This window comes from Agelaius phoeniceus, chromosome 3 (assembly GCF_051311805.1).
Source record: "Agelaius phoeniceus isolate bAgePho1 chromosome 3, bAgePho1.hap1, whole genome shotgun sequence".
NCBI lineage: Eukaryota > Metazoa > Chordata > Aves > Passeriformes > Icteridae > Agelaius > Agelaius phoeniceus.
The window spans coordinates 94129193-94146001 of NC_135267.1; the positions used below are offsets into that span (position 1 = coordinate 94129193).

A 16809-nucleotide genomic window follows, 5' to 3' on the forward strand; every position below is an offset into this window, starting at 1 on the left:
AGTTATTTGATGCCATACCCAGTTGATGTCCCGAATTTAATCTTGGACAGCTTGTTACAAGATTTGCAGCATTGTGCTTTTCACTTAGTTCATCTGCTTGATGTCTATTGCAGTCAGTGTATTTATTTATGGAAAGAAGCTGTAATTATCCTTCCTCCCCTGTCCTTTAGGGAAAACAAAATATGCCAGTATGGTGTTCACTCTTAGAAACTGTGTTCTATCCCATGGCAATTCTGGTGGCTCTTTCTCTGTATCCTTCCAGGTTTTAATCAATTTCCTCGAGCACATGTAGGTCTGTGCATCTCTGTCTATGCTGTCAGTATCTTCCTGGAATATCCTAGGATTTCATGTGTCACTTCCATAGCTTCACTGTGAGGATGGATCTGAATCATCCTATGGTTAACCCTTTCTCAGCTTTAGGGCTTGCAAATGCTTGGCAGAGCTTTTTCTTGGAACTCCGACTGTGACTTTGCAATCTTTGAGTTTCATCCTGTATTTATTTTTCTAGAGCTTCAGGGTCAACTTGTCCTTTCTTGTGGGTAACATTTATTTTCTATTTTATAGAAACTTTTATTTTCTATTTTTCCCCCTGGTGGTAGCTTCTAATATTGTGGCAGTTATCACACATGGCTGTTCTTTACTGTTGTCACTGTTCTGTTGATAGAAATAATTCATATAGGAATTTATTACAGAAATGTTGAATTAAATTAAATTCCAAAATTAATCCCTATGAGGCTGTGCTATATAACCTCCCTCTGGCCATATGTTGCCCATTTCTATACAAATTTATCTGGCTGCTAATTTGAAAAAGATCAGTAGAATGGGCATGTTTGGATTGGGAGGGGGTTGGACTAGATGATTCCCAGAGATCCCTCCCAACCCTAACAATCCTGTTATTCTATGTAAACTGCTGATATGAAAAGCTCTTCTTGCACTCGGTCAGAGGGGGACAAAGGGAATGGTAGCTTGAGTTTCTGAGCCTCTGCTTTGCAGATGCAGCACACCCTCCTTGGGGCTATGCATAAGTAACTGTCAGCTCAAATGTTCTACATGAAAGTACTTACTGTCATGCATTTTTCTGAAGTCAGCTTCCTAATTATAATTATGAATTACTCAGGTGTTGGCTCTCAGTTTAGTTGAGTCCTCAGAGTGGTAATAGTTGAAATTCATGCCTTTGAGTATGAGCACAGCTCTGCATGGGTTTTATTTAGAAGCCCAGTCAGTGATGGCATTATGTACCTAAATTGCATTGTAGTGTTATTACTAATCAGCTGTTTAATTATATGGAGTTATGAAATAGGCATTGAGAACACAAATAGCTCTGAATGTAATCTAAACATAAGGCATCTTTCAGTTTTGCCTTAGTGAAGAGGTGCCTTCTGTGTACTTTATTAATCTACCATTGTTATGCAAATACAGTGTTTTGTCTTGGACTTCTGATGAACCCCAAAGTGTGGGGCTTGTGCTCTGGCCTCTTCATGCCACTCTCTGCTGGCCCAGGCCTTTGGTAGCTCTGTCTCTTGTCAGGATTTTTATCTCTGGGCATTGTGGGATTGTAGCAAATAGGAGCTTGAACTAAGTAGAAATAATATGCTACAAATGAGTTTTTAAGATATAGAAGCCTCATTTTAATCAGAATTCTTTCAGTTTCTGTGAGTTCATTCAGCTGTTTTAATACAACTTTTCTTTTTCAGAGTTTGTGGTCAAAACTTAATTTCAGGAACACTTAGTAGATGTTTCTTCATCTCTTTAGGAATTATGTAATATTAGAGCACCTAATTTAACTCTCAGTGCTGCTCAATGTTTGGTAACCCATCTCTGCATAATCAGTTTCTTAACATGGCAGGAATGTAACACTTAGAACTTGTTTTCTGTCCACTAGTGGTATTTTCAGTAGATTATTTATTAAGCTTTGACTCTTCTGGGAATTAAAGTGTTCTGGGTACTTACTGTAATTATTTCAGTAAATTCCAGTTGGAACTGTGGTTAAGCAGTGATGTGTTAGGCTTTGATTCCTTTTGTACTTTCTGAGCACGTGAATAGTCCCACAGCCTTTGGTGGTGGTGACAAGGCTGAGATCTATGTTGTGGTGTACTTACTAACTGGAATTTTCATTTCCATGTTTGTAGTTGGTGTATGAGTTTTTCCTGAGGTTTTTGGAGAGCCCGGATTTTCAGCCCAGCATTGCGAAGCGATACATTGACCAGAGATTTGTACAGCAGGTAAGGGGGGACTGGGAAAGTTGAAAGTGGCATTTAAAGATCACCTCTGGAGCTTAAATTATCAGCTTTCCTGCTGACACAGGGTAAATTTCAGTTGTTGCAGCAGTGGTTTGGTGCCAACCACTAAATAAACAGCACATCATACCACAGGGCCTATATGTATTTAGTAAATTCAGGAACACTTTGTTTTCAGATATCAACCTCAGTGCTTTGCAATGCAAGATATTTGGGATTTGTAAGTTCTGTTTTTCATGGTTTGTAACTTAATTCCAGCCAAATCAACACAGGGCCTATATGTATTTAGTAAATTCAGGAACACTTTGTTTTCAGATATCAACCTCAGTGCTTTGCAGTGCAAGATATTTGGGATTTCTAAGTTCTGTTTTTCATGATTTGTAACTTAATTCTAGCCAAATCAACAATGTGGTAATTATATTTTTGTAATCCTTCTATGATTGTTTTTAAAATTTTTTTACCATGGGAAAACTTACAGCAAGCTTTTTTCTTGTAAAAAGTTCATGCTCTTATTGTACATGAAATGTGTTTCAACACCTCTTGACTTGTGCCTGGATAGTGTAATTCTCTTTACTATTGTGTATTAACCATGGAAGGAAAATCAAGTAAGAAATTATTTAGGAAAGTCATGCTTTACCATGCAAAGCAACTATGAGCAAGAAAATGAAGTGAGATTTCATATTAAATATAACTTCTTAGAGAATTACAGTGTAGAATGCAGTAACAATTTTTGGTTTGAGGTGAATTCAGTGAGGATTTTTTCACTGTGTTGAAATGTGTGTTTGCCAAATTTTGTTTGTCAAAATACTTGTTTGCTCAGTCCCTGAAGAGTGAGTGCTAGCAGGCCATCACAATACAGCAAGGAAAAGTAAAACCACAAGATGGATGCTTGCCCTCCCTACCTTCATTTAATTTCCACTTAATTGGTTCTGCTGTTCTTGTATATGTGTTTTCTTCTCAGTTTTATTCAACTTATACACAAACTTTAAGCCTGAGGCTGCTGGTGAGCTATTTGCTATGGGTGTCCACTTTACAAACTGACCTGTGGTCCTTGAGAGCAGCATTGCAGAGTTTGTTCCTGACATTTCACTTGATCTTTCTCTAGAGTACAAGACAGAGACAATGCCACCAACAGCTAGCTATATATGGGAAAAAACGTGGAGTAGTGACCCTGAGAAATTCCTGCTAAATATAAAATTGAAATGAGCCTGAACCAAGTTCCTGAACAGCTGCTTCCAGTCCCTTGTTCTGCTTGGTACAGACATACCTAAGCTCAGACCTGAGCAGGAGACTCTGCTTGAGCTGCTACTGACTTGCTCAAGGCGGCTAACTTTTCTAAATATGCTGTTGCTTGGCCATGCAGGGTTAAAAAAAAACAACAAAAATTATGGTCTGTAACATGATCTGAGTATTTTTAATGTCTTGGAGTGAGCATGGTCTTCTCTGTATCCTTGGAAGACTTTCTACAAGATAAAAGTTTGTGGAAAGTTTTGTTATCTCCTGCAGCATTTAGTCTGTATTAATGGGGAATTGGTTAGTAATTACATATCTTGTGCTTATTCTATGGCCCTCTCCTTAATTGTAAAATTTATTGTATAGGAATGCTTTTACTTGACCATCAAGACACAAGTTTTGAGATAAGCAGTAAAGGATTTTAATTACAAAATTGTAAATATAGGATATGGATTTGATTAATTCTGGTTTCTTAAATAACAAGTGTAAACAACTTACCTACAGTTTGATAATCTCATGTTTGCAATTGCATTTTTATTTTGATAGTATAATAGTTACTGAAATGACTTCAGTGTCTGTTGTACACCGGAAAGGATTGAAGTTGATGACTTTATTAGGAAAAATCAACTTTATTAAAAATGTAATTTTGAAAATCTACTATTGACATCTAAACAAAATGTCCAGTTAAGCTGATTCTATTTTTTTCCTAATGTAAACATGTAAATTAAAGAGAAAGTTCAAATCAGGTAGTAACCAAACAAAACCTTAAGTCTTTCAAAAGTAATACATTTCTATTTAATTTTTAAAGCTCTTGGAGCTCTTTGACAGTGAAGACCCACGAGAACGTGATTTCCTAAAGACAGTTCTTCATAGAATTTATGGAAAATTTCTCGGTTTAAGAGCATTCATCAGGAAACAGATCAACAACATTTTCCTCAGGTATGCTGTGTTTGTGTGTGACTAGATTGAGGAATATTTTATCTTGCCTTCACAGTCTGGGTCTGCAGTGATTTATTCTTGAAATGAAAGACTTGTGTTTGGTCTGTGATCTTGCTTTCAAATATTTGAAGCTTAGTAAACGTTATTTCTTTGGAATCTCTGAGCCTCTGTGGCAAATTTTGATGGTTGTCTTTTTTGGTAACAGGTTTATATATGAAACAGAGCACTTCAATGGTGTTGCTGAACTCCTTGAGATATTAGGAAGGTAAGTTTGATTTCACACAGAAAAATATAAAACATTATTGTGAATGTTTGCTTCAGCTTTTGTGCTTTGGGACTGGAGAGGGGGGAAGAGAATTATTACAGTAACAAGTGATGAAGTGCAGTCACTGATAATCTAATACTGTCTGGGTTACCACATGAATATCAAATTAGGACACAGAATAAATTACTCTTTTTTTCAGTGCAAGTTTTAAAGATGACAGGCAAAAAATGTTTCTCAAGGGTCCTTGTTTGTCAGACCTATCTACTCTTGCTTATCTTCTGCCTGATGGATGACTTGTTCTTTGATTCAAAAAATGAATGTTAACTTTTGCCCTCGTGCTGAATGAAATGTTTTAATCTTCAGCAGGCTGGTTTTCCTTCAGTTCTTTTCAGGAAAGCCTTGTAAGTGCTAGGGGTTTTTAGTTACCTTTTTTTTGAATGTTATTTCACCAACTTCAATTTAACTTGGAAGTTTTTCTCTGGTAGTTTTTTTTACTGTCTTTCCAAAACTGTCATGCATTTCACAGGAGAAAATTGTATTATTGATCTGACTGAAAATACAAATATGGTGAAGCTATTGTGGAACAAATTTTCATGAAAAATCAAGTGATAGGGATCCCATTATTTTCTCAGATTTTCCTGAAATGTAAGGGGCAAGAGAAACTAAACTTTTCCTGAAGGACTTCTGTCTGATCTATAGCTCATCAACTCTTAAATATAAGAGGACTGAATCAATGAGATAACTTTTAAACTTAGTTTTTGAAGGGAAAGGTTGTTCAACAATCTCAAAACAAGTGCTTAAAGTGCACTATTAAAATTGCATAGTCTTTTTTCTCTGCATGTTGCTAGTGATGGTGGGTGAGATGGATCAGCCTCCTGATACATCTGTCTAAGCTTTGCAATTAGACAACAGGACTTTCTGTAGATGATTTTATTTAATGGATGATAAAAATACTTCAGCTCATCTAATGGGTATTATTCAGCTTCTAGTATGATTCTCTGGTATTCCTTACCAAGAGTCTAAACTCTCATTATACCAGCATTTCAAAGGTTGTGCACATGTTGAGCTATTTTATGGCTTCAAAATAATCAGGTTTAAAAATGGAATCAGAAATGGAGTTTCAGTTGAACTTACAGAAATTCTTGACTTGCTAGGAAAAAAATTATTTTTTTAATAAAAATAAATCCTGCTTATTCATGTTTTCAGTATTATCAATGGTTTTGCACTGCCACTGAAAGCAGAACACAAACAGTTCCTTATGAAAGTTCTGATTCCCATGCATACTGCAAAGGGATTAGCTTTGTTTCATGCACAGGTAAGCTTTTGCCTATTTTTTAAGAGTGGTGGGGTTTTTGTATTTACATTTGAAATGAAATTTAAAGCACTATGTGTTATAATATCAATATTCCAAAACGTTTACCAATTCAGTCACTTCTAGAAAAAGTCTTCCAGATCTTATATCTAAATGTTAATTTTGAGGTATTATTTGGCATATATTACAAGTGAAAGAATGTACCAGTGAGTGAAAGACATATCAGCTGAAGTTGGAAGCTTTTTTGCTTGTAGTTTTGTCACACTTTAACCTTCATTTAATCCCAGGGCCTTGTGCTGTTGTCATTTCCTTTCTGTAACTTAAATGCTGGGTGTAAAGGACCCTTGGGTATGGCCAGGTATTTATTTCAGAAGTGTTTTTTTCTTTCTAAAGCTGCACCAGTGATGGGGTGGGAGGGAGAATGTTGTTTCCATTTATAAATAGCAGAAGTGCACAGTAGCTCTCTGGATCAGGCAGGAATTATGTAGATCCATGACACGCTGTCAGAATGCTGCAGTTCTTCAGCTGACTTTGATTCTTATACTTGCCACAGACATTCAGCATTTCATTTGAGGAATAATCTGTATCCTCTCCAGACATATGGCACTTCAAGTATTGAATATGGTTGATGTAAACTTGGAAGTAATTCTGCTGTGGCTAATTAAAACTTGATTTTTAACTTAGCTCACTAATACAGACTGAAGATACAAGAAAATGGTTTTCTAATTGAAGTGAAGTCATTGTGACTATATAGCCTACAAACAGGATCAAGTGAAGAGCTCACTCAATTCCTAATTCTCATATGAAGTTTTAAATTAAGCAAATCACTTGTCTTTGTGATTTACTGCCTTGCTGCTCCATGAAATGAGTCAGTGAAATGAAAGGGCCCAGTCACCTCCCAGAGGTGTTCTCACTGACAGATCAGTGCAGCAAACTCCCCTTTTTTCTGGGGTACATTTAATCCAGTTCATGGCTACTGAAAGGGCCCTATTAATTCAGCTGTACCTGAAAGTCACATTCTTCCTGCTGACCAGGCCAGTCTTCTGTCCCTTCATAAAACACTGGTGCCAGGTGCACACACAGCACTGTGTGTTTCATTTTATCCCAAAGAGCTAAGCCAGTGCTAAATCTGCTTTGCAATCCCAAGTGGCCTGGTTGCTTTGTTGCTGAGTAAAGAAGAGCCTTCCCTTAAAAGTTAAAGCCTTGAAGATGAACTAAGCTTGAGTCTTTGTGTCTTTGAGCAGTAAAGCATTACTGTACTGAATATACACATAAAATGGGATTTGGGAGATTAATGTGTGACATTTATTATTTTTTGAGTCTATACAAATGCATCAGTAGCCTAAGGGCAAAAGAAAGACATTAGACCTGTTGCAATTACAGCATTATAATTATCTGCTTTGGCATAATAAAAAAAAAGAAAGGTGCTGCTTAAATTCAAGCATCCTGAGTATTGAAATGTAATGCCTATCACATAGTTTTGTGTTTGCTTTATATTGTGAAATAATGTGACTTTTTAAAATCAGTCGTAATGGAATCTAAGAAAGATTGTAACTAGTTCAGTAATAGCATTATTGTATGGTTTCTGCATGGGATGCTTGTTTACTTGCTCAACTGTGTGCTCAGTAATTAAAGTGTAAGTAATTATGTAACATTAAATATCCTTGGCCTGAGCAGGCCCCACACGAAAGCAGGAGAGGCTGGGAGAGCAGTGCTGGTGCTTTGATCACATTATGGCTCCCCATTCCTTCCACCTTTCCCCAGGCACTTGTTGGCCCTTGCTGCAAAGGACAGGACACTCAGCTGGGCAACAGCTGCCTCATCTCTTTTGGCCTTGGAATATGTTCAAATTCTTTCACTTGTAATCTTACCCCTGGATGCTGTGTGCTCTAGATGTCACCTGAGCAATGTGCAATGTGTGCTCAGTCAAACCTCTGTCACAACTTGGTTTTTACTGGATGTGTGGCCTTTTTTACCCCAAAATAGATGTTTGAAAGTGATAGCTTTGTATTGTTAACACAGGAGTTGATGTTAAGAAAAATCTGTTTGGATATGGGATCTGAGTTAGGGAAATATCTGCCAAGCTTAAAAATAATTTTCTAGGTTGAAAAGAAAAGATGATTTTTGGTATGCAGGAAGTTTTTTTAAGATAGAGCAGGCCTGTATATCTTGCTGCTTTAATTGCTGTTTTGTTTAGTTTGGACTAATATGAACTGGCTGTGTAGGGGTGTCTTGGGTTGGGTTCCCCCCATGATCTGAAGTGCTTCCATTAGCAGTTGTGATATTCAGTAGTGCTGCAATGTCCAAACAGTGTCTGCTTAAACTAAATAACCATATGACTTACATTCCAGCTTGCCTATTGTGTTGTACAGTTCCTGGAAAAAGACACAACTTTAACAGAGCCTGTAAGTGTTTTTCAGTTGGATATCTTTCTATTTTTAATTTCTATTAAATATTGCAGTGTAACCTTTTGAATTGTGCAGCAGTGCTGTGTTATCCTGATTAAAGATGGAGAGGTAGGAATTTTTGGGGGGTGGAAATGAAATCTAGAATAGCTAAGAAAATTCTGAGTTTGAAAGATAGAGCCATGATAGAGCACAGATTTAACTATAAGTTTGAACTTCTGGTATCAACCAAACTACCCCAAATTAGAAAGCATGTCATGACTGTATTCTCTCCTCATAAAAACTAAAATTTCAGTGGTTTTGGTACAGATTGCTTGTGCTTAGCCAGTGCATGGAAGTTGAAATATTTTAGGGAATAAACAATCCCGCAATAAAAGATGAAAAGAATAACAGCACTTCATTTAGACAGAAAGAACTCTGAAATTCCAAATGTGGTGTTTCTGTCTGTCCTCTTCAGTTCCTGGGGTGTCTCTTGGCAGCCAAAACTCAGGTGCTTGAGGCATCTGTGCCTTTTGCCAGAGTGAGTCTGCTGTGACACATATTGACAGCTCAGCTAGAAAGGGTTTGTGCTCAGGCTTTGGCAGGGCCCATGGAGAGCAGAGGCTCAGGGCAGTGCAGCAGCTCCTGAGGACACAGAGTGATGTCAGGCCAGCTATAAAAGAAACTGCTTTTAGTTGGACAATCAGGAATATCTCCATCAGGGCTACGTTGGTATTTAAATACTTATACCCTTTTGTGACAGTAAAATGAAGAGCTTCTGCAAGACCTAAATTTTCTTCTGTGAAAAAAAAAAAGGATAAACAGCTTTGGGAAAACAACATTGATCTTGACTGAGTGCCCTTTCAGGAAGCTTGTTTTCTGCACAGCCATTTCAGCTGACCAGTTATTCGTGTCTATGGATTTGCCTTGTGTGCTTGAAGCATCTTTCCCCCCCTGTGCTGCAGTGTTCCCAGCCACACTGGTCAGTTAGTTTATTCTGTGGGATAGGGAGAGGAGAAGGGAATTGTGTAACCTGTATTCCTTAAGCCAAGTGAGGAAACAACCCAGGCATTTTGACAGTTAAAGCTGACATGTGAGCAGAAAATGTGGAGTGTTACGTAAAAACCTGCAAGATTGAGTGAAGTGACAGCGTGACAAGGTCAGAACTTCCTGACACAAATTTACACAAGTGTGGGGCAGGATCCAAGCCCAAACTGCTGTGAAGAAGGCAGGGCTTTGGAGCAGGGCAGTTCTGAGCCTCATCTGGACTGTGGTCTATATAATTGTGGCTGCTTCTCAATCAGTTAAAGGTGAATTCAGGCTGGAGAAGACACAAGAACTCACTGCAGAGTCACTGCCTTGGTTGTAACTCGGGTGTGTAGTAAAAGTTGTTTTATAAAGGAATTAAAGTCAGTAAGATAAGAAGTGAAGCTTTAAGAAACTTTCTGAAATGCTTGAAAAGTAAATGTTAAAATTTGGGTCAACTGATGAGATAGCATTGGAAATTTTTCTTGGCTTTAGGTCAAGTAATATTTTAAGAACTCCATCAGAAGGCTGTCTTCACACATACCTTACTGTTATTTTTCTGGCAGGGATTGTCACTCAGGGTCAATTTGGAGGACATTCAATCCAAGCTCTTGTAGCTATGGTAGTCTGCCTCAGGTCAGTCCTGATGTTTGCAGAGCTGACAAGAGGGGTTTGTTACCTAACCCTGCTGAGTGCAATGGCCTTTACATGGAGGAAATCAGGCTAAATGTGCAGTCCTTGTACATGAGTTCAGTTTTCCAGCAGGTGCCTACAGTTGTACCCACTTCATGGGAATCCTGTAGCTCAGGGAAGAATATTGATCTTGTGTAGTGAAAGCAGCAATCCATGAACATAAATGTGCAGGTATCAGCTTTTTAATATAAAGGCACAGTCAAGCTGGAAACTGATACTCCAAGGAGGAGCAAGGAATAGGTGTCTTGTTGAGGTGTGCACTGTTACACTCAGAACATGTTATTTCTTTATCAAGTTGGGAATATGCTTCTTAAGCAAAATATATTTTAAAATTCTTGCAGTAATTTGTGCTGGGAAGTGCACTTTAGTCTTACTAACTTTTTTTCTCTGGAAAGCCACTTTTGATAGTCCATGTTGTTTTTAATAAAGCAGCCAGCTGGAAAGCTGAAGGAAAAAAACAACAACATGACAAAAGCAAATATAGAAGGTATTTAAATAATTGAGAAAGTTTTCCCTTTAGATATGATCAGTTAGGTGCTGTTGTATCATACAAAGTAGAAGTCCTTTCTTCAGAATGAAAGTTTATAAGGCTCTGAGAATGTTTCTGCTTCTGGAATATAGTTGCAGGGTTTTTTTTCTTTTTTTTTAAAGCCATAATTCATTTTGTAATTTAGATGCCATGTGAGATGTTTATTTCTAGGAAAAATGCCTCCAGCCTTTCTTTGCTGTATTCCCTCCATTCCTCTTGGGGGCTGTACTTTCCAATTAATTTTCCCAAAGGTTTTGTTTTTCCAGTCTTTTGTAAGGTAGTTTCAAATGTAGATACTAGAATACATTTTCTCTGTAAGTTCATGTCTTTCTTACTTGAGTTTCCAGTCTAACATGTCAAATTGTGGCAGAGAAAAGGAAGAGTTGGAGGCCATGGCTCCTCTCTAGAGCCCTGTCAGCATTTATTGTTTCCTCTCAAGCTTCAAACCTTTGATGCCAAGGCAGGTGCTCCCCAAAGTATGGATGAGTAGAAGACAAAAAAAAATATTCTGTGAGATTTAGCTACAGGGAGTTTAACTTCACTTTGTGATGCTTTGGTGTGATCAGCATCCTGTCAATTCATGTGAGTACTGGGATGGGGGCAGAGTGTGAATGGATAATCACAGGCACACAAAGCAATAGGGGTCTGAGCTATTCTGATAACCTAAACAAGACAAACATTTAAATGATGTTTATTCAGTTTTCATTGAACCAATGAATAAAGAAAAGCAAACCAGTACTTTTTTTTTCTTATCTAGTATGTAGTAGAAACTTATCCTGCTTTAACATGTTTGTGTTTTTCATACAGGTAATCAGAGGATTGCTCAAATTTTGGCCAAAAACATGCAGTCAGAAAGAGGTTGGTTTTGTGTCTCATTTCTGGTGTCTGCTGTGATGTGAAATTTCGTGGGGCAGATTCACAAACCTCTCTGCCATGCTGTTCAAGAGATCTTGCAGAAAACTTGCAGTTCTTGAAGCTTCTTGAGGCACTCACCCTTGTCATGTGATGCAGTCTGGTTTCCTCTATGTAGTTAAAATGAGCTTAAAAACCAGGAGTTTGATTTGTCCCACCAGAATCCATCCCCAACAACTCTTTAAAAGTGGGTCCCTTAACACTGTTGTCTCTTTTTCTGCAAGTGGTGACAAATTCTTCTGTGCCAGCTACACAGAGTTCTGCTGGTTGCAATTTTATATGGGAATTAACTGCTTATCACTTTAAAAGCTACTTTGGTGATCTCTGATAATCTCTGCAACCATTCTTGAAATAAGATGCCCTAATTTTTTTATTTTGTAACTGTAAAATCCCATTTTCTGCAGAAGCAGTTTGGTGAATTATTCAGTATTTACACAAAAGAAGTCCAAGAGGAGAGCTGTAACCTGTTAGATGAGAGTGATGATTGATTTCTTTTAGGCTGCAAAAAACCCCTGTGAATGTCCAAATGCCTTGTAATGACAAACAGTGTTCTTTGCAGGATTCATAACTAATGGATAAGCTGTATTTTGTGTGCTTCTGTTTACAGGGGTGATATGAAACATTCTCATCCTTTTTTTTTCTTTCTAAACTAACAGGTAATGTTTTTAGGTGAAATTGAAGAAATCTTAGATGTTATAGAACCAACACAATTCAAAAAAATAGAAGAGCCTTTATTTAAGCAAATATCCAAGAGTGTGTCAAGTTCACATTTTCAGGTAAATAAAATAAGTATAAAAAAATCCCAAGCAAACCTTGTGGTAACTTATTTTATGGTTGTTATGAACCCTTAACTTTGTGTTTCAGGTTGCAGAAAGAGCTTTGTACTTCTGGAATAATGAATATATTCTTAGCCTGATTGAGGAGAACATTGATAAAATTCTACCAATTATGTTTGGCAGTTTGTACAAGATCTCCAAAGAACACTGGAATCCGTATGTAACATTTCACTTTATCTGTAGCACCATAAATAAATTGTCCCCTCTTTCAGGTTTGGATTGGGAGCTTGTAAATGTGACTTCATTTTTACTTAAATCAGATGAAATCCATGACATTCTGGGTGTTAAATCAAGTGTCACTTTCAGCTGTGTTGTTCTTTCACTGTTCTGCACTGTTATGATGGAAACCTGAAATTTATTGAAAAAGTGTGAGGAAATTGGATGATGATCTCTATATTGTAATCACATCTGATCCTTTGTGTTAGTTCAAAATGCAAATTAATGCTACTTAGGCCAAAACCATTTCCAAGGGTTGCTTCTGTTTATGCTTTGCTGTCTGTTAATACTTCAGATGAATACAGCTGTCTGTGTCTTCCCAAGTGTTTATTGCTGATCAGTGAGATGAGAAGAGGAAAAGATCCTATCAGAGAATAGCAACCCTTGTAAAGGGTGGTAGGACTGAGAAATGAGTGACTACTTCACTTTATATTTAGTGCCACAAGTTAAATATTGGTATTCCTGTGTTTGAAAGAAGCAGTAATGGTATTGAAATGCTGCAAAGCAAAGCTTGCTGGTGCCAGCACCCTGAATTAAGTTGCAAGTTAGTGTGCAGAATATAAAGCTTGTACAGGCAAAAGCCAGGGTGAGCAGGAGCCTCCCACAGCCCTGCAGTAAAACACAGGTCCCGTTTTAAGCCCTTGGAGGCTTTGCAGTTATTCTGGGTTTATCTAGATGCTGTGTCTAGCTGCAAACACAGCAGCTGAGACTGAATATAAACTTGGGGGAATAATCCTTGGACCATCAATGTATTTGGGACCTCAACAAATTTGGAGGATGTCCCTCTTTCCCTATCTGCAGGCAGAAGTTGCCCTTTATGAAGGAAGTAGAAGACACAGGATAATTGCCTCCTTGAGGACAAGGAAGTTTGGGGAAGAAAGTCTAATCCTTTGATTCTAATCTCTTTTGGAGGGCAGCAAAAGATGCTTTTATCCATCTGGTTGTCTGATATGGACTCAAGTTCTTGCTCAAAATCCAACTTTTCCTCTCAGAAAACCAAAACATTAAATAAGCTTTTGGCCTCAAACCACATGAAAGCCAGGGTACCAAAAAAAAAACCAAATTAAAAAAGTAAGTGTATAAACAGGCAAAGGATGCTGTACATTTTGAATGGAATGAGCACAAGGCTCTCATGAACAGCTGGGAGATTTCCTAGTGCCACGATGGACAGAGTGCACTGAAAAGGCAAACCTGGTTCTTTGGTTATTTCCTTAGGGGTTTTTTTGACTCCTTTTCAAGGTCACAGGGCTGCAGCTTTGCAGTCAGTGGGGAACTGCTAGTGAGGGAGAAAACAGAGAAGACAACTTACCTGCTTTTTGCTTAGTGATTAAGCTTAATGACAGGCATTTAAATGTTTAATTTTATTGGTTTTTTATTTCTTTGTATAAAGATGAGTAGGTTTAAAGGAGGTAATGTTTAAGATGGTTTATTGAAATGTGAATACTTTCACAGAAAGAAGGGTGGTAAGGAATACAGGCAGCCATGTAACACACAGCCAGTGTTGCTCAAGCTGGTGAGTTTCTCAAGGAAACTGAGGTACCCAAATCCATTATCTGATGTTCTTGATTCTAGCTCTCTAGCAAGACTCTTGCTGCCCAGAAACACTGCTAGGAGAGCTTTGTGTGCTAAACCACACTAAGCCTGTGGTTTGTCTGCTGCTTTCTTGAAGCTACAAGCCAGAAGTTTTATTTTTCTAGACTCTCATATTTCATTGCTCAAGTATTACAGTTGTTGTTAAAACTTGGTTTATTAAAGGTTCACATAATTGAATGGCTTTAAAGTACAGCCACAGCATGAATAATTATATCCTGTGCAATTACAGGAGTCAGGAATTTAAGATTAAATAGCCATTTCAAAAAATGTTTAACTAAACTATAATTTCCTCTGTAAATTAATAAAATGGAGAGGATTTTGTTTCAGAAACTCCCGGACCTTACAGTAGTATCTTGAATAAGAAGCTTGGAATCCAAAAGAGAAATCAAATGCCTGTTTTCTGAAGTTAATTTTGTCACTTAGTAGATCTCATGGCTGTGCTCCTGTTTCAGAACCATTGTGGCACTGGTGTACAACGTGCTGAAAACCCTGATGGAAATGAATGGCAAGCTCTTTGATGAACTCACGAGCTCGTACAAAGCAGAAAGGCAAAGGTACTGAGCCTTTTCCCAGGCTCCCCTGATGAATGTGTCCAGGCTGTGATTGTGGCTGTTGCTTTGCTCCTGTGGGGCTCTGATGGAGCTGTTTGCTGCTGGGTGAGCCGTGAGTGAGGCAGTGCCCGGGGGCAGGGACGGGAGGGCCCCAGCTCCCTCCTGCCCGGGCAGGGGCAGGGACTGTGCTCCCTCCTGGCTGGGGAAATGCTCTCAGCTGCTGCTGCCTGTGCTGCTTCAGGTGTCTGAAGGGAATGGAGCTGGAGAATTCTTCACAGCTCAGCAGAACCAGTGCTTACCCTACTGACCTACTCAGCAGCACTCTTGGGGTCAGGGAGGCAGGGCACAGGGGACCCTTGGCCAGCTGAGACCACTGCCCAGCCTCCTAGTGGTAGCTCTGTTCCTCCCCCACAAAGATTCTCAGTCCCTTAATTTGTGTGCATGTGATAAAAAACCTCCTTAAAGCAGCAGCAGCCAGCTGTGCAAAGCCACCCTACAGCAATTGTCTGCTCCAGGAAATGCAAAGGTACTTTTTCACCACTCACCATTACTTATTTGTTATTCTCTCTTTTTAATTGAGGAAACTGTAATTGCTTCTAAAAATAGCTTTGGAGAAAAACTTCAAAGTGGAATTAGTAGATGCAAGTCACAGTTAAGTCACTGTGTCTCCAGATTGTGCTTAAAACAGAGATCTGAAATTGATCTTTCACCCTTTTCTTCAGAGAGAAAAAGAAAGAATTGGAACGTGAAGAGTTGTGGAGAAGGTTGGAGGAGTTAAAGCTTAAGAAGGCGATGGCAGAAAAGCAGAACAGCACTCACAACGTGCTCAATGCACACAACACAAGTGCCAAATAAAAGAAATGACCACCTCCACTCGGCAGACATTCTTTTTTTGTACCCTTTTGAAATATATAAGGATTTGCAAAAGAAACCTCATCAGTATAATAGAAACAGCCAATTTTTTTCTCTGGCAAATGTAAAGATTTGAATTTAAATACAGCAGTTAAGTGATGTCATTACCACAACATATTGTAAATTTGTCTAATTATTGATATACTGTCACTTCCAATGTTTCATAGAACTGAGTTTTCATCCTTAATGAGTGAAATAATTACGGGAGTGGTGAGAATTATGACTTGAATTTTGATTGTGTTGCACATAGGTGGTTATAGTTTGCTACATACACATTTTTTCCTTGTTTTATATGTGCTTTTCACATTGCTGCATACTTTGGTTAAGATGATAGAAAAGGCTTCTAGTTGTGCTGTATTTTCTCAAATAAAACCAAGGTACGTTACCAGTAACTTGAGATACTCAGTACATGCCCCTGACAGCTTTGAAAGGAACTCGGATACAGAAGCTGTCCTTGAATTCTGATTGGATTCAGATTTAGATTTCTACAATGCTCACATCAGAAAGGAGGCAGGGTAGGGAGAGAATCTGCTGCAACAGGTTGGGGTGGCCAGGGCCTCTCCCCCATTCCTGCTGCCTCTCGGGTCCTGGGCTAGTTAGGGATTTCCTCCTGCTACAGCTGAGGATGGAGCTTCCTCTGGAGAGCCCATCAATGATGCTCCTCATCAGCCCAAGGACCCTCCAGAGTGCTGCAGTCTCCAAGAGAGACCCATCTTGGGTGTTTCTGCAGTACTATTAGTACATGGACTGAAGAATGAGACCAAAATTGGCATTACTATATATATTTTTTTTTAAGTAAGGAGGAAAGAATGTCAAGAAATTACTCCTTGTTTTCTTTAAAGAAAATGCAGTGTGTTTTAAAGGTGGAAAGTTGACAATAGAAGTCTTGTCTGTTTACTTGATCAAGTATTTTTTCACATCTTTTATCAGAGTACCATTCCAATCTCTTAAATTGCAGTTGTGTGGAAAAATTTTGTAATGAAAGATCTTTGGGGAATTGAGCAGCATTCAATAAAGTCTTTATGTTTGTATTTAGTGCTGTACCTCACATCTTTGTGTTTCTGAAGGCCAGGAGAATTAGAATGGCTGTTCCAAACACTTCTTAACTGTCCAGTGTGGCTTTTCACTGAGTGGCAGAAGTGGGTAAGTCCCTGCTCCACTCTTTGAGCCA

The 16809-nt window shown here is 38.4% G+C and overlaps 1 protein-coding gene across 1 annotated transcript in view; it reads left to right on the plus strand.

Annotated features, from left to right (window-relative positions):
- PPP2R5A (protein phosphatase 2 regulatory subunit B'alpha) overlaps window positions 1-16673 on the plus strand; it is a 42363-nt gene extending 25690 nt beyond the window's left edge. The window contains exons 4-13 of the mRNA XM_054628957.2: window positions 2130-2222; window positions 4279-4409; window positions 4615-4674; window positions 5881-5989; window positions 8338-8391; window positions 11426-11476; window positions 12187-12306; window positions 12395-12522; window positions 14628-14729; window positions 15449-16673. Coding sequence (XP_054484932.1) covers window positions 2130-2222; window positions 4279-4409; window positions 4615-4674; window positions 5881-5989; window positions 8338-8391; window positions 11426-11476; window positions 12187-12306; window positions 12395-12522; window positions 14628-14729; window positions 15449-15581 — 981 coding nt within the window. The 3' untranslated portion in view covers window positions 15582-16673. The remainder of the gene's footprint in view (window positions 1-2129; window positions 2223-4278; window positions 4410-4614; window positions 4675-5880; window positions 5990-8337; window positions 8392-11425; window positions 11477-12186; window positions 12307-12394; window positions 12523-14627; window positions 14730-15448) is intronic.
- The last annotated feature ends 136 nt before the right edge of the window (window positions 16674-16809 follow it).